General features: G+C 36.9%; 1 protein-coding gene across 2 annotated transcripts in view; it reads right to left on the reverse strand.

Annotated features, from left to right (window-relative positions):
- Nucleotides 1-23169, reverse strand: part of sh3kbp1 (SH3 domain containing kinase binding protein 1) — a 53640-nt gene that overhangs the window by 17387 nt on the left and 13084 nt on the right. For both annotated transcript variants that reach the window (XM_023326107.1, XM_014473907.2), the window contains exons 2-7: nt 21550-21707; nt 10774-10888; nt 9618-9724; nt 7835-7979; nt 7655-7731; nt 4695-4778 (exon numbers count right to left, since the gene is read on the reverse strand). In XM_023326107.1, coding sequence (XP_023181875.1) covers nt 4695-4778; nt 7655-7731; nt 7835-7979; nt 9618-9724; nt 10774-10888; nt 21550-21707 — 686 coding nt within the window. The remainder of the gene's footprint in view (nt 1-4694; nt 4779-7654; nt 7732-7834; nt 7980-9617; nt 9725-10773; nt 10889-21549; nt 21708-23169) is intronic.

Raw genomic sequence — 23169 nt, forward strand, 5'->3', positions numbered from 1 at the left:
TCAAAACCACTTTTTTCCTCATTCTCTGTCGGCTACGCTACCCTCGGACCCGTTGCCATAGCAAATGACAACAAAGGCACTAATGTATCAGGATTCAACACCAAAAAACACGCAAACATTTCCCCCAACAAACATTCAGTCCGTTATAGTATTACATTTTTAGGCTTGATGTTTATTTTGCGATTATTAACAAGGGATCGCTGTGGTAGATTAGCTACCGTTGCTATTAGCTAAGCTAACGCAGCGGTGGTTGATTAGCTAATTTAAACACCTGCTCTACTGATGATCTGTCAGAGTTGGTGTGTAGGTCGCCTTTTTTATTTTCTTACAACTGAACTGAAACACACCGAATTCCACATCACATCTACATGATAAAGTTGTCAAAGTCAGGCTAGCTAGCATAACTGAGCTACTTCCCTCTCCCTCACTATTTTATTTCTAACTTTTTTCTGACCTTGTTATTTAGTTGTCGTAGTGTTGTACATTTAAGATTTTGCGCGTTATATTGAGAAGTCTTTTGGTGTGACGTCACGCTGCATGGGGTCCATACGACCGGACATCTAGGAAAAACAGAAGAGCTTCCAGCACAACCAACAAGAATGTAGCAACAACAAAACACTCCAGCAGCCATACAAAAGCGCATACAGTGGATAAAACCAGCTGACCAAACCTGCTGGAACTCAGCTTGGGTTGCTAGGTAACAGGGCTAGCTGGGCTGGCTGATGTTGCTAGGTAATGGGCTGGGGTTAGCTGGAGTTGCTAGCTGAGGAACAAAACTTGTCGAATGTGACTCAAAACTCAGGAAACATTGACAATGTTGCTACAATGTTGTTTTGTAGCAACAAGAAACCCAAATGGAAGTATAAAAAAAATTGAATTTGCATAACACGTCCTGGTTAAATGTCTCTTTTTCCTGCTTTTGTGTAAAATCATGCAAGTTTCCAGTCTTCCTTCAAACACATGGAAAGTACTCTTAACCTTTCCTTTATGTCTGTAGCCCACAATGTCGCCTAAGATAGACAATTGTAGTATGCAAAGTAGGTCACATTCAGAAGAATTACAATGAGAAAGCCTCTTTGCTCTGAAAATAAGATGCTGGCATAAATTAAGCTGCATTTGGATAACCTACCAGATATCTGGAAGTGATATCCATGGAGGGATGAAAACAAAATGAAGACATTTGGAGAAAATAAACACAAACACTTCATGCTATTTGTGGAGTAAAATGGTGGAGGGTTAATGTTTTGCAACAGCAGCTTTGCACCTTGCAGAGTTTGAGTCAACTTCCCTTTTGAGTCAGACGAGAGGGTCTCTGTACTTTTTCCCTTTATCAGAAACAACATTTTATATTTTATTACTTCTTATAGTAATTCAATTTAAATGTATATCCCAATATAATTTAAAATGACTACTGATTTTCTATCTGTTCCACTTTAAGACACAATAGGCGAATATCTATCAAAATAAAGCACTCTGGTGAGAAAGTGCACAAATTACATTGCATAAGTCACCATTTTTATGCAGTTTTTTTATTTAAAAGTGTAGCAAACATCGAGAAATATGAAAAAATACATGAAAGAAGAAGCGAGCGCAAAGCAGGCCAGAATGCAGCTGAGAGTTGTTGAAATGAAGCATCAATTCATAACATAATGTTCACCGAAAGACAAAATATCATAGACTCCAGCTGAAATCTGTGTTTATAAAGTGAAAATTAATCTGGTTGTCTGACGGTGGTAGATTGGAGACATGCTTGTCACGCAAAAGGTGTGATACGAAACACTGCTTGACAACATTCAGATATCGTAGCTTCTGCTCCAGTTCTGACCAGCATTGTGACTGGTGTGAACAGTCATGCATCAACACATTGCTCTAAGCAACCGTGTCGCTAGAAGAGCCTGATCATCTGAGTCATGCAGCGACTCCGCAAGTCTCCCTTTTGTCCACATGACCAGGCTATGTTTCATTTATGACTTAGTTAAACGACAGTAATGGAATCAAATCGTTATTCTGACTCAATAAGTCCGTCTACAGTCAGGATGTTTTCACAACCGACGGTCCAGTAGATTTGGTTCAGTTTGGGACCAAAACTGTGACATTTGTTACATCTCCAGCTGCTGTAGTTCAAACCAAACTCTTAGGAAAACCTGTTCCCCTCCTCGTCTTTGGGGGCACTGCACCAAGAACCACTGAAGGAAACGACATGAAACACCTCAAAAACGTCTCATGATAGATTGCCACGACATGGTGAGTTTCAACAATTAACACAAAATAAACAATTAATTGCCTCATTAGTTATTGCGATAAACGATAATATTGTTGCTTTGAGACAATTTTCAAGTAATATGATAGTAATGCAAGAACATGTACTCAAAAATCAATAAACTTTAAATTTCAATCAAAATTTAAAGCTGGAACTGAAAGACATTTTAAATATCCAAAATAAATAAACAATACAAACAAAACAACAAATATAATTTATTATAAAGTCTCTCTAAACAAAAATGTCCTTCCAAAAAAAGCTAGTTGAGACCAAAAAAACCAAACTGAACTTTATCATCCAATTTTTGGTAGAGAGAGAGAAAAAGCTAAAAACAATAAATCATGCCAGTGGAAATTATTGAACTCATTTTAATTTGCGATTAATTAATGAATTTATTGCTAATTGCAAATGGCCTAATACTGCAGCTTTAATAAATCACTTTTTAATCATGAAAACAGTCTGTGTCCTTCTGTGTCAACTGGATCCAGATGACAAATACTCACTTCCTGTTTTGTTTTGTTTTTTAAGTTTTGTTTCACATTCATCATCTGCTTTTAAAAAACAACGAAAAATGCTGATTATGATGCATTTATGGTCCATTCTAGAGCACTTAATGTTGGTGGCATTTGCCGTCTAAGGAGTGTGCAGCCTGATCTCAAACATCAGGGTCAGCTGACCTTCCAGATCTGCTCCACAGAGTGACTCAGCCGGATGGAGCCGCTCCCCGACCTCCCCGTCGCCTCATTAGGGAGCAGAAAGACTCGACTCACCGTAAAATAACACACTCAGCAGGAAAGGCGCGCAAACATCCTTCAGACACACAAACTGCTCCACAGGAACCACAGGAAGCTCTGATGACCAGCAACAGCTTTTAGGAATCATTCCTTTGAAAAGGTTTAAGAGTTTTTGCTTCGCTTCTGTTCACTTAATTGTATGAAAGTCATCTTCCTAAAAAATATTTTTGCAAAAACACAAAATCCTACCAAGTATTTTTGGTTTAGTTTCTAGTGCAAATATCTTAATGCGCTTTAAATGAGACAAAATGAGTTAAAAAAACATTTTTTAGCAATACATAGAGGCTTGTGTGAAGTGAATAATTCCTTAATATTAATGGAAAAGATCTAGTTCTAGTGGCAAATAAATTAACTTAAAAATATCTTGTTAAATGTTAAATAATCTGCCAAATGAACTAGAACTTTTTCATCAATATTAAGGAATTATTTACTCAACACAATCCTGTATATTTTCCTGAATAGTTACTTTTAAGTTAGTTTGTCTTATTTAAAGTGTAATAATATGTTTGCACTAGAAACTAGACCAAAAATATTAGATTTTGTGAGTTAGCATTGCACTTTTAGCAAGAAACGGCTATTCTTTCAGGTAGATGATGCTCCTTTCACCCAAACTGTAAATATATCAACTTTTTAATCTGTTTTATGAAGTTTGGATGAACAAACTGATAAATAAGCAGCAGATCTAATCTGGTTTGTTTTATTACTAGTGAAAAAACGAGGTCTTTGTGTTAGTTTATGTGTGAATGAGGTCAAGCGACACACACACACAAGCAAAGGATTATTTTTTAGTGCAATAAAGCTGCAAAAAACATTCAAAATCCTCATTTTAGTCCTTAATATTTTAACTTAAACCAACTATATTAACTCTATTTTTAGGTTATCGTTGTTCTATCTTGTATTTTTTGTTATTTTTCTATACAGAATGGTTGCTTATTTAGTATTTCTTGTTTTCTCGTTTTCAATCAAAAATATTTACACAACCTTCAGCGGATAAGGAATGTGATGTCACCAACTTCCAATCTCTTTGTTTTAAAACAAAGAAGGTCCAATAGAAGCATTGAGAAGTGGAGTAAATTTTAAAAAGAAAGGTGAGGAAAGAGAAGAAAGACGGAGGAGAAGAGGCAGAAAAAGCCGGAGCCTACCGTCGGTTCTGGTTCGGTTTAAGTCGGAGCTTTGCTGCATCAGCGCAGAGGCAGCAGCAGAACATGTGAGCATGTAGAGCAGACTGAAAAGCCGTATTATTTCCCCTCCGCTCTCTCTCTCCTTCGATCTAAGTGTGCGCTGCAGAGTTCTCACTTCTGCTTTGCTTGTCAAATCCCTGCAGGATGTCTGTGAGTGTGTGTGTGTGTGTGTGTGTGTGTGTGTGTATGTGTGTGTGTGTGTTAACATAAAACCACTTCCTGTGCTGTGAAACTGAAACAGAGAATTGGGAGGAGCTAAATGTAAGACTTTCTTACAAAAAAAAGAACAAAACCTGTGTTTTAAAGAGCTTATGTTGTAAAAAATGCATTTTTAATGTGTGCTAAGTATATTTATTTAATACGGATGTTCACAGTTTTAGATGATGACGTTTCAGGAAGTGAAGGTGATTCAATAGGACGTCCTGTGAGGGGAGGGAAACCCGTAACGATGCAGCTTACCTTTTCTGAATCCAGATCCACGGAGCGCGGCCGGAGCTTGATGGGCTGGTCTTTGAAGATGTTACCGAAGCCAATCCCCTGAATCTGCAAAAAAATGCAAGAAAAAATAATAAATTCTGCTCCTAAAACAGCAAAAGGTCGTTATTTTTAATGATAAGTGGCAAAATTAGGCAACTTCTGAAGGACAGTGGTCTTTAGTTACATTGCAAAACCAGAACTTCTTACCAAGTAGTTTTGCTCTAGTTTCTACTCCAAATATTTTAGTACACTTGAAATAAGACAAAACGAGCAGGATATATGAGCTTGTTATAAAACAATAATTCCTTAAAAGTACTAGTTTAACTGGCAGATTATTGAACTTTTAACTAGACATTTTCCCTATCTTATAGGTGAAATAATCTGACAGTGGAACAAATACTTTAAAAAAAAGAAATTAAGAAATTACGGACGTAAAACAAGGTCATACATCTTGCTGTAAAGTTAGTTTTGTCTTATTTCGAGTTTAGTAAGATATCTTCACAAGAAACTAGATTAAAAATAAAAATAATGAGTAAGATTTTGTGTTTTTGCAGTGTGATTTTTATTTTTACAAACAGAAAATATGAAATTGTAATAAAAAGTTGAACTAAAATAGATTATCTGGTGGAGAAACGGTTCCTTCTCACCTCCCACTGCTCAAAAGATGAGAAAAATCTTCATATTGGTTAAACACTCCAACATTATTTTTGTTCTTTTCACAGATTTCAAAGACTCTTATTGTAAATATATTTATGGAAAAGAATATTCATGTCTATATTTATATATTATATAGGTTCCTGTTTATGTTTAATAAATATATCTAAGCTTAATAATGTGAGAAAACCACAATTTTCAGTTTATACAGTCAGTATTTGATTCAGCTGACACAAAAAAATGTAAATTTACACCGTTCCAAATTATTATGCAAGTGATATTTTCTCAGATTTTCTTAAATGGTCAAAGCAAATGACGGTCAGTATAATTTTCAAGTCATGAACTATTACAGTATAAATTAAATTTTACTGAACAAAGCTCCTCATGAGAACAGTATTTTTTTCAAAAATAAAAAACTCAAAATGCACTGTTCCAAATTATTATGAACAGCAGATTTTCTTAACATTTCATGGATTATAAAGAATTGCATTCAGTCATTCTTTGAATGTGCAGCATTAAGTGGTCACATGTACTAAAATCAAAAGCTATTTCAATCAAAAACATCTTAACAGACCGAGTTCCATGTTAACATAGGACCTTCTTTGATATCACAGCACAATTCTTGCATCCATTGAACTTGTGAGTTTGTGGAAAGTTTCTTCTTGAATTTCTTTGCAGGATATCAGAATATCTTCCCAGAGCTGCTGTTTTGATATGAACTGCATTCCACCCTCAAATCTTCTGCTTGAGGAAACTCCAAAGGTTCTCAATGGGGTTGAGGTCAGAGGTCAGAGGAGGATGGTGACCACACCATGAGTTTCTCCCCTTTTATGCCCATAGCAGCCAATGACACAGTGGTATTCCTTGCAGCACGAGATGGTGCATTGTCATGCATGAAGATGATTTTTGCTACGGCAAAAAAAAAGGTACGGCTCTTCTTTCTGAACCATGAAAGAAAGTGATCAGTCAGAAAGTCCAGATACTTTGCTGAGGTCATTTTCACACCTTCAGGGTCTGAAGGGGCCGACCAGCTCTCTCTCTCTCTCTCTCTCTCTCTCCTCATGATTTCAGTCCAAAAAACGACTCCACCACCTCCTTGCGTCACAGCCGTTTTGGGATGTGGTGGCCACCCACCACCAATCCATTACTGCATCCATCTGGACCATCCAGGGTTGCACAGCAGTCATCATTGAACAAGTCTGTTTGAAAATTAATCTTCATGTACGGCTGGGCCCACTGCGACCGTTTCTGCTTGTGAGCTCTGGTTAGGGGCTGAATAGTAGCTTCATGCACCTCAAGCCTCTGGAGGATCCTCCACCTTCAGGTTCCAGAGGCACCAGCAGCTTCAAATAATTGTTTGCTGCTTTGTAAGGGCATTTTAACAGCTGCTGTCTTAATCCAATGAATTTGTCTAACAGAAACCTTCCTCATTATGCCTTCATCTGTACAAACCCACCTTTGTTCTGAATCAGCCACAAATCTCTTCACAGTACGATAACGCTTCAGTTTTCGTTAATATCTAATGTTTTCATACCTTCTCATACGGCACTACACTATCTGATGATTTTCGTCAGCAGAGATCCTTTCTCTTTCCCATATTGCTTGAAACCTGTGGCCTGCTTAATAATGTGGAACATCCTTCTTAAGTAGATTTTCTTTAATTGAGCTCAGCAGACAAACTAATCAGCCCAGCTCTCTGAAATTTATTATAGTGATTCAAAGAGCTCTAACCCACAATAATATCTAGAAATTTAATAGCACAACAAAAATTTTTTATCTTTATGACACTTAAATCAAATTTGCACAATAATTTGGAACACGGTGTAATGATGTGATTCTTGTTTTAAATTTGGCATATTAGGAAAATTTTTCTCTTTTATGTTATGGAAAGACAGTCAACCATCTTACTACAAGAAAAAACTAAAGTTTTTTAAAAAATGGAAACCGCTTTTGCGCTACTGGAGAAGCTAACATCCACAGTCTCCCTTTAGCTCGATGCTAAGGAAATATTTTCTTATTTCAAAGAAAATAAATGGTGCTTCTGGATTGGCTGCTGTGCGAATTCCAGCCAATAGCGCATCAACTAGCATTGTGGCTTGGTAGCTTAATTTCCCACGCTGCATTTTCTTTTGAATATTTTTAATACATGGTAAGAAATAATCCCAAATTAAAATAATTTTGCACAAATAAATTGGAGCTACATTCCACAGAATAATTCACTGTAGCCCGTCTGGTGTTTTCTGGGTTTATTTGTGTTTTTGACTTTAAAAAAATAATTGACTTTTTACCTTCTTAGGTTGGATTTCTGACCCTGATTCTGACCGACTGTCTCCTCCATCGCTCTCACTGCCGGGGCTGTCTTTACCTGGACACACAGAGACAAAACACAAAGTTATAAAACCGTTTAAGCTTCAAAGGCTGCTGCCTTAATGAAGGAGACTTGGAAAATGTGTTTTCTTAAGACTCACTGGTGCGGCTGTGGCGGATCTCCTCCTGTGAGTTGGGAGTTTCCAGGGAGGGAGCATCCGAATCTGCCAGGATCTCTTTGGTGAAATTGGAGGGAAACATTCCAATCTTCCCATTAAGAGTCCCTTCCCACCATCCCTCCTCCACCTAAACACCAGAGAAACCCAACAACAAAACTCGATGTGAGGTGTTCAACTCTAAACAGAAACAGATTTTAGGTTTATCAATAATAGTTAATTACAGTTTAGTATTATTTTGTTGTAACCTTTTTTTTTTCTAATTCGGTTTGTTTTAATTAATTTTTAGAGTGTGTTTGCTAGTTTTCCTTAGTGGTCATTAGTTAAATATTGTTTAGTTTGTATTAGTTGTAGTAGTTTTAGTTTTTTTCATACTTTGGTTCATTCTTAGATGTAGATTTCAAAAAGTATTGTATTGTGATCATGTCTACATCAATTGGGTAATAAATACTTGGCAAAAGATACCAAAGAAAGAAAAAATAAATAAATGTATATGTTTACTTATTTATGAACTGGTTAATTTATTTAATTAGGCCTGAAACGGCTCTAAATAACAGCACTGTCAACGGATCCGAACTGATTGAAAAATGAGCTGTTCCCCTCCTCGCCTGTGGTGGCGCTGCACCAAGAACCACTGAAAGAAACGACATGAAAACCTCTGAAGAAGACCAACGCAACTTCCTTCTTCACATAAAGTTTTTTAAAAAATGGAGTAGCGTCAGATTTTAGCGATAGCTCAGTTGAATAGTAATGAGGAAAAGAAACAAATACTGGATTTGGAGAATTTAAGGAACGGGAATGATGAGTAGTAAAATGCAGGACACGGAAGTAGTGCCATTAAAAGCTAAAGAAGAAGAAGTGGCAACAGATTTTAGAGGATTTTAAAGGATTTCTCTTTGGTAAAAAAACAAAAAAAACACAAGCCATTTTTCCCTGTAGCGCTAGATTGTGACGTTTGTTTTAGTCGTATTTACTCAGAATATCCTGCGCTGTAATCCGCTTTCTGCTTTCTCCGGTCAGCTTGGTGTTCACATATGAATTTGAAGTTTTTAGGCGGACCAGAGTTCACTTTTTGGTCTGAATCAGAGTTTGATTACGCATCCACTCCCTCCAAACGAACCGGACTTTCTAGACAAACAAACTAGAGTTTGAATAAAGCGGCTGCAGTGAATGAACCCTTAAACACACACATAATCCACCAGAGGTCGCCATATCGCCATGAAACTATCATTACATCCGCGCTGATTCTTTCTATTAGTAGAATTTTACTATTTCTTTGTACCACTGATTTACAGTGGGAGACTTCACATTAAATCAGTTCAATAACACACATCTATTGGCAATTTAGTGCAGTGGATTTTGTTTTATGCAACCCTAGTAGAAACTGAAATATATCTGTACAGTTTTATTATTGAATTAACTTCCTTGTTTAGACAGAGCCAGGATGTTGGGATTTTTTGATAATGATTTAAGCACCGTCTGCTGTTTTGATCAGAAAGTATGCCATTCTCAACTGCATTTTTATGTTTAGATTTAGGAAAAAGAATTAGTTAAAGCGAGAATTTAGTCGCCTTTCAGGAACGCAAGTAAATTGAAGGTAAAGAGGCAGCAACAGGTTGAAGAAAATCCACTAAAATGTTAATTCTGATTAGATTTACAAAATATGCCTTTGATATGGGTGCCATAAGGGTGTGGGATCCTTTTTATGTTTTTATATTTCTGAAATTTTCCATCTCTTTTGTTGTTTAAATCTTTAAAATAAACTCACCTCTGCGATGATCTCGATGACATCTCCGACTTTCAGCTCCAGTTCGTCTTCATGCTGAGGTGCGTAGCTGAAGGAAGCCTTACATCTTCGCTTACGGATTTGCTCTCCTGCATCAAACACAGTAATGAACTAATAAGAAATAAAATAAAAACCTTAATTAGACATCTGACTCTCTGACTTCTCTGTCCGAACTTAACTGACCCCATTACACTTCTTCATAGCCTCGTGGTTGTTTGCCTTTCATCCATTAGTCTCATTATTACTCGACTCATTTCACATCAGGGAGGGCATGCAAACCTGACCCTGCAGTTCCTCTACTTCACCACATGGTGTCACTATTGTTTAAGTGAAAAGCATCAGCAGTTATGCACAATATGAGCAGAATGTTTATCACCAAAGATTTAAAAGGAATTGTTTTTATTGATTTTAATCAGCGTACAGTTTAATGTTTAAACTATATAACGACAATTGCTATTTAATGACAGAGTAAACCTACCAGTGCAGTTAATTGTCCTTTATTTATATTCATAATTGTCTTCTTTTACTTATTGTCACTATGTGTGAGACTTTGCCGCCATAATGCAGCATTTAAAAATTGTTTATACACCTATTTATAGTCGTTGTGCCTGTGGATGGATGGATGGATGAACAGGTAGATGGTCGGACGGATGGAGAAAGGGTGGATGGACGGATGAACACATGGATGGATGAGTGATACAGGCTCAAAGACGAATGTATGGATGAATAAATGGGTAGATAGATAGATGGATGGATGACGGACAGACGGAAGGATGGATAAACGGATGGATGGACGGATGGATCGATGACTAAACGGATGGATGGATATATTGATGAATAAATGGATGGATAGATGAATAAATGGATGGATATAACTCCATATCATTTTGTTTGACGCAATCAAACAAAATGTGTTTTGTTAATCCCAATCAGCTTGTATGTTGGGTTCATCCGCATTGTGAAGTAACTGGACACGTCGTCTTTCGTTGTATTTTCCAACCCCTCTTTGCTTCCTGCAGTATCTGTGTTCTTGTCAGCAGCAGAGCGGTGAGCAACCCTTGACCCAAATCCTTCGTTACACTAATAGGATCAAAGTGTGAGCCGGCAGACGTCAGGCTACCTAATGATGGCTGCGCACCTTTCTTTCCAGGTCGCACGCTGGTGTCCGACACCGGGCTGGCCCTGCCGTTGGAGAGTTCAGACTTAATCATCCCCGCCTGTCCTCCATCTCTCTTCCCATCCTTCTTTAACTCCTGTGAAGGAAAACAGAGGAGGAAACTTATTGAGTGCAGCAGGTCTTGACGCTCAATTCAGATTTTTTTGCTCAAGTCAGGTTTTTTTTGGTCATTCATTCTACTAATTAAACCCGACCGTAATGAGACTTCTGTGTGAACGGTTTATGACCCACATGCGCAGAAGAAGAGCATAAACGTCACACAAAAGGTAAATATGATTACAGGAGTAATAATGGATGGAACCATTCAAAATTCGATTTTAAAGTTCATTCACAAATTGGAGCTGACAGTATTGTCACAAGATCATGAAATCATGAAGGAAGCTAATCTGTTCAGCCATTGTTTGCGTCCTGATTTACCGCAACGCACGTCATAATTCTGAATGTACGTGAATGTAACGTCACAAATCAATGACATAAAAGCCAGATAAAATGATACATGAGCTTTCACGATAGCCATTTTGCTGGACGATAAATTCTCCCAATAATCAATAATGTGTTTTCGAGATAAAAATTGTTTTTTGGCAATAAGTTAATATTTTTTGGCGTCTTGAAAACAAGCCGTTTCAAAAATGTCCAGAATGTAACGTCACAAATCAGCAGGCACTGACCCTTCACCTAGTAACTAACCCCAGTGAAGTCCAGTCCGTTGCCTAGCAGCGGCAGCCAAGCCCAGCCCGTCACCTAGCAACCTAAGTGGAGCTCTAACCGGTTTTTTAGACCAGTAGGTCTGTCCTTTTAGGATATTTAGTACCAAATAAGGATTGAATATATATATATTTTTTTCGGGATGAAAGATCGGAATTTGGCCGTTTAAACTGCGGTGAAAAATCCAGACAGAAGTCGCATTTGGGGGAAAAAAGCGGATGTGTGTCGCACACGCCTGCTGTGCGAACATAGCCCAAGAGTTGGAGCTTGAAAAACGAAGTGTTTATCTAAAAAGCGGCTTATTAATTCAGGGAAGCTATCATCAAAACTGCAGTTCTTTCCTCTCTGTGTTGCAAGGAATCACAAGACGGCATGAGAAACTGATTAAAGCCCAGAGGAAGGCAAGCGGCCTAAAACAGCGCGACAGAAGACGAGACATCAAACAGGGGAGACACAGAAACCTTCAAACACATGGTTGAAGGAAAAACAGACATGATGGTTCACATCTTCCCACCACATTCATCATGACACTGTTTCGTAAGCTCTGGCCTGTGGCGAGCGCGGCTCAGTGAAGCAGACGGGAGCGGGTTGACTGACTCACCGAATGCACACGTCGGGTTGTGAATCTCATGGTGTGGCATTAAAGCCCTAATGAGCTCCTCAGATCCAAAAATATTAACGTGACAACATGCTTCTTCAATAACACACACAGGAGTCGTCGAGGCTGACAGGCATTTGGAAAATGATGACGACGTTGGGGTTTGTTTTGTAGAAAATTCGCTCTTTTTGTTGAAACTACAAACAAAATAATTTGCAGTCTGTGGAGAAGAAACTCCAGCTTCCCACAGTGAAGACGGCAATTAAAATCTGACATATGGCTGACGTGCTCCTCTTCCAGCAGGAAGTGGAAGATTAAAAAGTAAGGAGAAGAAGAAATATCTTGGACAAATCGACAGACTTCTTTCTAAACAAATCCACACCTACATACAATAATTTCTAAAGATCCCATTAGATATTTATGAAAATTAATAAGAAATAAGGCTGTTAGCTAGTGGTAAATATGCTAGCCAGCTTATAAACTTCTGATTTTGAAAAAAGCTCTTGTTACAACCAAAGGGCGATAGACTTGTTTCAATTGGAGGCCCGGATTTAAACATTCGTTACATTTTTAGCTGGTGCGGTTTGCTTTCACACTGCACTGTGCAAAACCTACCATCTTGTTTGTCTCAGATTTCTGTTTGTCAGTATGGTCATGGGCCTCAGTACGTATGATACAGGAACTACAAATAGTTCAAAATAAAGCAGCTCGGTTTGCACTTGGGTGTGATTTCAGTAGTAATGCCAGCATATTAGATTACCCTGGTCAAAGGTTGAATTTATTTTTTAAATATTACTCATAAGAAACATAACTTTAAAACAACCAAAGTTTATACACTCTAAATTATTTCTTAGCAGTAAATGTACATGATTATCAAAATAGACATGCAGTCAAAGTTACATGTATGAAGAGTTTATACAAATTCTTTGAAGATGCCGGCGTTACTGTATATGGAACAACATTCTGGAAGCTACTAACTCACTCACTGTATGGTTACCTAGCAACTCACTCTTTGGTTACCTAGCAACAACTTGAGTAACTTGCGCAGCAGCAGTTTTAGGTTTCATCACTGTGCCTCATAGCTGCTTAAAAAAACAACTTTGTGGAGTAAAAACTGTTGATGAAACAGAACAGGTAAAGCCACTAGTTTGGCAGCATTTCTGTTAGTTAAGTAAAATTAATCTGTAGTTATCAATATTGACAATTATGGTTATCAACTGACATGAAAAGCTTATGTAGTAAAATGTTTTCAGCTACACTGTCCACCCTTATTGGAGATACAGAGCTTTAAGAAGGTATTTACAGCAAAAACAACTACACTGAATGATTTTTCTTAATCTTATATTATATTATGTTATACTGATTGTAAATGTTTTCTGTAAATGTGTTCCTTGATATAATTAAATGTCCTTTCTTCATTATAGTATAATTAATTTTTGCTCTACAGCCTCTATTTCGCATCTGTTTATTATGTAGTTACTTTAATTTTAAACTTGTTTTATGCTGTTTTTGTTGTTGAACCCCAGAAAGATGGAAGGAACAAAAGCTAATGGGATCCAAATAAAAAGGAAGAAAGAAAGTAAACTAGATTGTATTTAGGATTTGCTTTCATCCATAGTGACCTCAAACTGAGGAACATGAGGTTCAGTAGTTGATGACTCAGTTCAGCGAACGTCCAACAGAAGGAAGACCGCACTGCCTCAACATTTACCGTGACCGCATCCACTCTGGGAAGGTTAGTTTTTTTCTTCTTCTTCTTTCTAGTTGTGCAGTAACAAAGATCTGAGACAAGACTGCAAAATGTCATGAAGTAATCTTTTGACCACAGAGGTCAAATTAAAATGGCAGCCTTGAATCTCATTACAGCTTGTTAAGCAGGCTAATACAGCACAGAATCAATGTACAGTTCTGCCAGCAGCCATTGCAACAACAGGCTCAGATTAATTCAGAAACTTACAGTCACAGACAGACAGCTGAAAATAACTCCCTCCTGAGATGGAGAAACACCGGGCAGCCCACGCAAACAACAGCAGCCATTTGTTAGTCTACAGCTTCCTCTGTTTTATGAGCGGATATGAGCGAGGCAGTGTTTACTTGGCGTTTTCTTCTTAAGAAGAGATTAAATATGAATACAGAATAAAATCAAAGAGCTCGTTGGTGTGTGAATAACTCATTTTTTTTAGCTGATTCCACCTCTGTTCGAAGCCTTTGTGGCAGATTCCTCCATAGCTGCCATTCCTGCTGCAGGGATGTGGAGGTAGCCGTGGGTTAAAGGAAACCCAGCAGAAAAAAGGGGAGGAAGAGAATGTGATTCACCGTATCTGAACAGGAAACACCTGCATTATGTACACTGTTGTGTTAGGGTCAGTGTGTGTGTTTGTATCTTTGAAAGCCTAATAGAAATCATGCCCTCTGAATGGTCAGCATTGCTTTGTGTTTCCCTTACAACCGGACCTTGTGTCTGTACTGCAAAACAGGACACAGAAACATTAAACTTTCCAGGATTTAAATACTAGTCACCATACATCAACAAAAAAAACAAGATCCGGGAAACGTATAGTTAGAAAATACTTGCCCTGTTACTGATTTCCTTCAGGACATCAAGATAATTTAACATCAGACAAAAAAAGCAGCTTTTAAATATTATTTTATTCATTAAGGGAGTTTTAACACCTGATAGCTGGTAGACTCAGTTTGATTGGTGACCAAAATTGAAGCATTTGCTACATTTTCAGCTTTCATAGTGCGCTGTGTCAAACAAACCAAACAATTTGAAAAACCTTTTCCCCTCCTCGCCTGTGGTGGCGCTGCTCCAAGAACCACTGAAGGAATTGACATAAAAACCTCTGAAGAAGAATTGAGGGCAACTTTCTTCATGAAATGTAAACAAAAATGGAGTGGCACCAGATTTAAACCGTTGTAGGATTACTCTTTTTTTCTCTGGTAAAAGACCAAAAAGACATTTCTCCTGCTAGCACTAGAATCTTATGTTTGTTTTAGTTGAATTTACCCAGAATGCCTTGTGTTGTCTTTCAATTCCTGCTTTTGGAGCGGTATCTGGTTTGCGTGGCATTCACATATGAATTCAAACCGCATCAGAGTTCACTACTACCAAACCAAAACTTAGTGTTTTTAGGCAGATCAGATTTTTTGGTCTGCATCAAAATTAAATTGCGCATTCTCACCTCCCAAGACAAATCAGACTTTCTAGACAAACAAGCTCGAGTTTGATTAAAGTGGACTAAATAGGGCTGGAAAAAAAGAACATCCAAATCAAACTGGTCCTGTGTGAACATATATTCCCCATGTTTTTCTGTTATAAGCTGATGCCCTTTCCTTTTTTGGTTCTCACTTAGTTCTGCATTTGAATTACTTTGGGTTATTTATTGTTGTCACAAAGGGAATTCCGTACCACTTCACTGTTGTGTGTTGAGATTCTCAGTTCCTTCTTCATTTCTGTTCTTTATTTATTGGTTTAATTCATCTAAGTGTTTATTAATCCCAACTTATCAATCCTCTCAGTTGTTAAAAGCCCATTATTTCCATCAGATTCTCTGTCTTCTGGCTTGTTCCGTTTTCTCCAACATGTTCTAGCTATGTTTATGTTCTATGTTTTAATTTTGGATTTTCGTTTTGTGTTGTCAGTGTATAGTTTTAGAATGTAAAATACGCATCTTGCACATTTTTGTACTTCCATTTGAGTTTCTACTACTTCTAAAAACAGCCAAAGCGCTTAGTGTCTGGAAAATGAGCCGTTTCAACAACTCTGTTACCTAGCAACCCCAGCCGAGCCCAGCCCGTTACCTAGCAACCCAAGCAAAGCTCAATAATGTTTGGTCAGCTGGTTTTACCACTGTAACAATTCTACTTAATTATCTGCCTAACAGGAAAAATACAAATATTTTTCATATTATTATAAATAAACACATTTAGTTCAAGTTACACTAACATTCTTGTCCATCAATGCAATTTTAATAATAATCTATTTTTAAGTATTTGTTGAGCAATCAGGACTCTTCCTCATATTTTGTCAATTTAACAGTTTCTAAATACATTTTAAAACATTCAACAATGTAAGTATGAGTGGAGCCACTTTGGCGCTGCTTCTGTTTAACCTTTAGAGCTGCATGACATGCAAGTTTCAAAATGTTCTAATTTGGAGAAGTTCTGAGATGAAATATTAGACACCAACAGGTTTGCACACACACTCACTCTTTATTTAAAGTTATTGAAAATTTGTTTGAGAAACCCTCAAAAAGAACCAGACTGAGATAAAAAAAAAAAAAAAATCAACAGGAAGATCAGATCAAAAAAAAAATCTGATTTCTATTTCAGGCTGCAAATGGAAAGCAGATAAGGTTGTGGGTTGTTGTTTTTTTTAGCTGAAACCACCAACAGCACATTCAGGTGGATTAACTTAAAGTCAGAAGACATTAAAAAACTAACAACACTCTCTGCAACTAGAAGCGCCTCTGCTGAGAACGAGAAGAAAGGCCAGAAAGAAAAATCTAACTATGGATATTTAGTGAATTCACACCGGACGTCCAGCAACTTTAATCCGGAGACTTTAAACTTTAAGGCCTACCCTGCCCTAATTTTGAAGTCTCATTAATTATTTTTATAATACATTTTTTTAAATTAACTTGATTACATTCCAATTTATAAAAAAGCACCTGATTTTTCAAAGCTATCTGCAATCAAAAAATCACTTCCAAAGTGTTTTGGAAAAGAAAAGAAAGTCACCCCAATCTGAGCTGCTTGTTCTCTTAAAAGCACATGAGCTGCTCTAACAACTACGCAGTAAAAAATAATATTAGCAACAAGAAATATTTGGCAGAAGTGTGCATACACTTCTTTGTGGTTTTAAGATAAGGCTTGTAGTTTCTGTAAAAAAAAAAAGAAAAGAAACATCAGTTTTTGGCATGTCAAAACAGAAGATTGTGGTCTCAGAAAATCTAAAGCTATTTCTGTGCTAAATGAATTAGCTGAGAGTCCACAGTCAGATGATCTCCGTCTCTTCCGTATTTAGAAGCAAACACCGTTATCTATCAGCGTTAACGCTGTTCAGTTTTATGCCTCTGCTGTTTGTGTGACAGTGGCGGATTTGCATACTCTTACTTTGTGCCTCTTCTCTGACCTGTGTGTTCATGTGCAGATCCAGCAGAAACACACATTCAGCGGCCGCACGGCGAAGCTGACTGCCGCTGATTGGCGCTAACTGGAGTCTCATGACAGTCCGGTCTGGTGTTGCTGCATTACTCAGTGCCTCGCTCTTCCTTTCTCTCACTCACACGTACAAACACAAACTCAAATTCTTCATACAGGCTTCGTCAGCCATTGTCTGGCGACGTACAGTCAGCACAAATGCAGCAAACACCCTGACCAAAGCGGGGATCTGTACAGAGGTGTCTGGTGCATTCGGCTTGTGGTATTTTTCAACTTCTCCTCTTAAGACAGTTTTCTGTTGGTTTGTATCACTACAAACCAACTAACAAACCTTCGTACTTAACAAATCCACATTTCTTTTAAGAAGGAAACAACTATCTCTAAGTGATAAATTTCCAAGGTGACCTATTACGCTTCCTTGACCCGGTTCGGACTATGGGTTATACAAAGCATATTTATTAAATTTTTTGCACATAATCATTCTGAGAAATTGAGAATTTAGTCTGATCAGTTCTGCTTAGTTTGAGTTCCTTTCAGAATGTGACTTAAACTGGAGGTTTTTGAAATGGCTAATTTTCCAGACACCTAAGAACATTAACTTATTGCCAAAAAACATCTCAGTTGGTGTTTTTAGCACTTGGGCTGTTTTTAGAAGCAGTAGAAACCAGAAAGGAAGTACAAAAACAAGCAAAATGTTAATTCTGAGTAATAGGTTTCCCATAAAATACCTCCCTAGTGGAGAATTACAAATATCTGTGGATGTAAACTAAACTGCCACATGTTGCTTCTTAAGCTGAAGAAACTGTGTACATTAACATATAAACAGTTTCTTCACTCACCATAGAGATTCTGCTTAAAGTCTCTAAACAAGTTAAGAAGAAAAACAGGAGGCAAAACCTCTGCAGCTCCTTTTTCTCTGCTTAAGCCTGACAGCTGAAAGCTGCAGTAATCTGAACTCACATGGATCTGCTACTGAAGTTTTGAGCGTCATATGGGCGACATAAGAGTGGATTAAAAAAATAATAATTCAGTTTCTGCTGCATCAAATTTACCTTTAAAAAGTTCCCAATATGAGGCCTTGAAGGTTATACGAATGTTTAAATCTGCTTTTCTGTTTTTGGTTGAAGTGGTGAACCATTTCAGCTACAGCTACCTGTTTGGAAAATGTTCTTGTCTAAGAAAAAAGGAAAAGTTGTGAAAATAATAAAATATACATTTAAAGTAACTAGTTTAGGTGCTTAAACTACAACAATGTCTGCAAAGTGAAAGTGGAAATCAACGTTTTAGGATCCCAGAGGAGGCCTGACATCATAATGGACGGACATTCCCTAAGTTCGTGCTTTATCCTTCCCCCAGCACAGCAGCAGTTTGCATTTTAGACACCAACTTATGAACAAAGGAATCATCACCAAACTACAGAGATGGAAGTGAAAAGGTCACAGTGAAAGTTGGTAAACTAAATAACTAAAATTACTTCAATGCATTACACAAACTGAGTCAGTTAGTTTACTGGATGAACCCAACACTGCAAAAAAAAAAATATATACATAAATAAAATTGTCTACTTTCTAGTGCAAATGTCTTATTACACTTGAAATGAGACAAATTAACTTACAAGTAACTTTTTAGTAAGATATAAGGGCTTGTTTTGAGTTAATAATTCCTCAATATTGATGAAAATCTACTAGTCCTATTGTAAGTTAAATTAACTTATAACATGGGAAAATGCCCTGTTATAAGTTAAATAATCTGCCAATATGACTAGTACATTTTCATCAATATTGAGGAATTACTAACTCAAAACAAGCCCTTATATCTTACTAAGAAGTTACTTGTAAGTTAATTTGTCTCATTTCAAGTGTAATAAGATATTTGCACTAGAAACTAAACCCAAAATACTTGGTAAGATTTTGTGTTTTTGCAGTGAAGGAAAGAAACCTAAAAATGGATGATGTGCAGAAATATATTCATGTTTCTCAAAGGTTGAAAAGTACAAAGAAGTTGTTATTGATCTAACCTTACACTGCAAAAACGCAAAATTTTACCAAGTATTTATTTCTAGTGGAAATATCTTATTACACTTGAAATAAGAAAAAACTAACGTATAAGTAACTTTTTGGCAAGATATGGAAGCTTATTTTAAGTCAACAACTCATTAATATTGATTAAAAACCATAAGTTCCAAAGGCAGATTATTTCACTTATAGTTATAATTGGAACTAGCACTTTGTTTTTTATTAATATTAAGGAATTATTGACTAAAACAAGCTCCTACATCTTTCAAAGAAGATACTTGTATGTTAGATTTGTCTTATTTCAAGAGTTCTAAAATATTTTCATCAGAAAATAGACCAAACAAAACTTGGAAAGATTTTGTGTTTTTGCAGTGTATTACTAGGAACGGTCAGAGTGATCTTTGTTAAAATAAAAGTGATGTTATCCGATTAAAAATCAAACTAAAAATTACTTGTTTGATGACCAGAAATGAAGAAATGTTACTGAAAATTAACACTAGTTTCACCATATTTGGTCATTCTCACGCCATGTTCCTTTAGTATTTCATAAACTGCATTTCTAAATCTCATTTTGTTCGTAGTGACTTTACGTAAAAGCCTTTAGCTGATGATTCTGACTCATTCTAATGCATCACGTTTTGAAATATTTGTTTTTCCTCTTTTAAGTCATTCCCACGGTTCTAAAGCTCGTATTTGGCATCCAGGCTTGTTGGTGACCAGAAACAGGACTTTATGAAGCAATAAAGTGTTTTTAAACAGATTACATTTAGGTTGAAAAAATGATGACGAAGGCTATAACTGGTTCAAAAATAAACTATGTGGGGGAAAAAAAAACTCCAGAAGAACAAAGAACTGTTCCAAAACGCCAGCTATTCAGGAGAAGCAATGGCTTGGTTTGTGGCTTTTCCCACTTCCTAATTCTCCAAACTGATATTCTGAAGACGTCAGAGAAATTTGTAAAGGGTAAAAATATCTGTTTGATTTTAACTAACTTTAGAATGTGTAATAAATGCAGCTGCTTCCATAATAAGATTCAAATAAGTCCTGAAATTATGTATTCTCTGCCAGCAGGATATGAACACTGTGGCTAACCGTTTTTACTGGGTTTTCCACTTATCACCGCTTATTTGCATGAATCATTTAGCTAGAAAACTGTGCGTCACCCAAAGGAGAAGAGAGAAAACAAACATTGGGTTGCAAAAGCATTTGATTTTTTTTATAAACTTACACATATTTAAGTACAATTAAACCTGAAGTGTATGGAAAATGAAGAATGAAAAATCTGAAAAGTTTTACCAGATAATACAGCGTAGAATATCAGGGTTTGCACATCGAATGTGTGACAAAACCATTCTTTTTCGCAAAAGTCCTCAAGTTTGGTCATTTAAGACAGAGAGCATGTATGAATAAAGAAAATTAAAGTCTTGCCAAAGATTCTCATTTGGATTTGCTTCCTTCAGCAGGTTATGGTTGGTCTATGGGTTATACAAAACATGTTCATTACATCTTTTATGCATAAAATCATTCTTAATTAATGAGATTTCATTCTGGTCAGTTTGGAATATTTTAATTTTCTTTCAGAATGAGCTGTTTTAGGGCATCTTGTGACTTTAAATCCAGATAAGCTGCTGCTGGCCAGCACCACATTTAAATGGCTGCAATATATGCAATAATTCAACCGTACATCTTTGAAAAGCATTAGCAAAGCCAACCCTTGTTTTTCCAGCAGCCATTGTAGCTTACCAAAAGTGCTGGAATTCTGCTTGGGTTGCTAGGTAACAAGGCTGGGGGTTGCTAGGCACCGCAGTAGAACCTGTGAAATGCGACTTCACAGTCCAGAGGTTTTTGAAACGGCTCATTTTCCAGACACCAAAAAACATGAACTTATTGCTAAAAAAAAAACAGCTGGGTGGTTTTTGTAGGCGGTTGGACTGTTTTTAGAAACCGATGAGACCCAAATGGAAGTACAAAAACATGCAAAATGAGAATTTTCAACAAGAGGACCCCTTTAATATTTTTCTATGCTAATCTTTCAAATGCATCTCAATTTATACATTAAGACCTAAGAGTTGTGAAAAGGGCATTCCACTACACTGAGACACCAATAGACACACAAACAAACACCAAACTGTACATTTGATCTGCAGCTGGTGGTGACAAGAGTTAGCATTAGCACACTGAAGAAGAAGGGTGAGAAAAGAAAAGACACACACCGTAGTTGAGGAAGTGCGGGTTTCCTTTGTGATTACTCACCCTGACAAAGTTATCGGGGAAGAACCCCCTGCGTCCGCCCAGCTCGCCCTCCCACCAGCCGCCATCGTCCCGCCGTATGTTCTTGATGATGTCGCCCACCGTCAGGGTCAACTCATCGTCCTGCTGAGCTTCATAGTCGAACTCCACCACGGCCTCCACTGCGCACACAGAAAGTCGCAGGTGGAAAAGGATCAAAAGACGCAGATAAAAGCACGTTTTTACAGCACCACAGGAGTTAACATGTCATTACAGAGGCTTTATTTAATATTTCAACTGGAAATGAAAGAGGAACACGCTCAAATCACGTGAATAAAATTATATTTACAGTTAGCTTTAGCAACCCAAAGAAGCAGAGATGATTAATGTAAATAAAGTGCTCAACATTTCAAAACCAGAATCATTTATCCATAGATGGCGTGTTTGATTTCTTCTTCTCTTTATCTTTCAACGCTTTGTTTCTCTCAACACAAACCACTCGCTGAGTGCACCTGTGTTTGTCACAAATGCATATAACAAAGTTCACTAAGTGGTGAACACATTTAACACCGTCTGTGTGGCATTAGCTGTTGAAGACAGAGATAAGAAGCTCAATTTCTTTATCTTCCCTTGGTAAATGCTAACTTTAAAGCTGCACATAAGAAGACGTGGTGATAAAACTGGGAAGATAAGCAACTAATATGATACTGAAATGTTTAAAGAGGTTATTATTAACTTAAATAAAAAAGTTACAGATACATTAGCCACACTGAGCAGCTATTGTTTCACTTGTTACATCCAGATAACAATAGCAAGTTTGTTTGTGAACTGCAACCAAAACATTGCTTAAAATACGAGTTAAGTGACATTAAGTTATACCATACAAATCTTCATTTGCCTTGGGAAAGTATTAACATCCTTGAGCTTTTAAATATTTTGTCACATTCCATCTAAAAACTCTTTACTTCAACCACAAACTATTTTATTTGGACTTAAATCAGCTTAAAACACATTTAAATGAATTCAAAAAGCTGCTAGTTGAAGCTTGTTGATGATTATCTTAAAGCACAAGAAAATGTTTACAATTTTAAAAATTAATTTCGTGTTAAGTTTTGATGCAGTAAGAAAATAAAAAAACACCAATTTTCCAAATGTAGCTGCAAACTGCCCATTTTAAACTTCCACCAAAAAAGGTTATTACTGAAATATCTGTCCATGACACATTTTTTGTTGAAGTTTGCTCAAGTTGCAAAAAAATTAAACATGTAAAGTAGCCACAAGTAGTTGCTAACTGATGCTAGCTGCTGCTAGCATAACGTTAAAACTCACCATTATTTAGCAGCACACAGATAAAGTTTGATTCTTAATATTTGTGTCATATATAAATTCTTTGTCGAATTTTGCTTTAGTTTTATATTTAAAAAAAACCCATATAAATTAGCTATGTAGCCACAAACCGATGCTAGCTTCTTCTCTGTTATAGTGGGTGCTAATTGCTGCTAGCATCTACCTCTGGGGTGAATCTGGTGTCTGAATTATCTCCTCAGTTTGCAGTCAAGGTCTCCAGAGTACTGTTGATGAATATTTGACTCAGGTGTGTTGAAGCAGAGCCCTTCAGATCTGGATTTCAGGATCCCTGATCTA

The sequence above is a fragment of the Xiphophorus maculatus genome, chromosome 21 (genome assembly GCF_002775205.1).
Source record: "Xiphophorus maculatus strain JP 163 A chromosome 21, X_maculatus-5.0-male, whole genome shotgun sequence".
Lineage (NCBI taxonomy): Eukaryota > Metazoa > Chordata > Actinopteri > Cyprinodontiformes > Poeciliidae > Xiphophorus > Xiphophorus maculatus.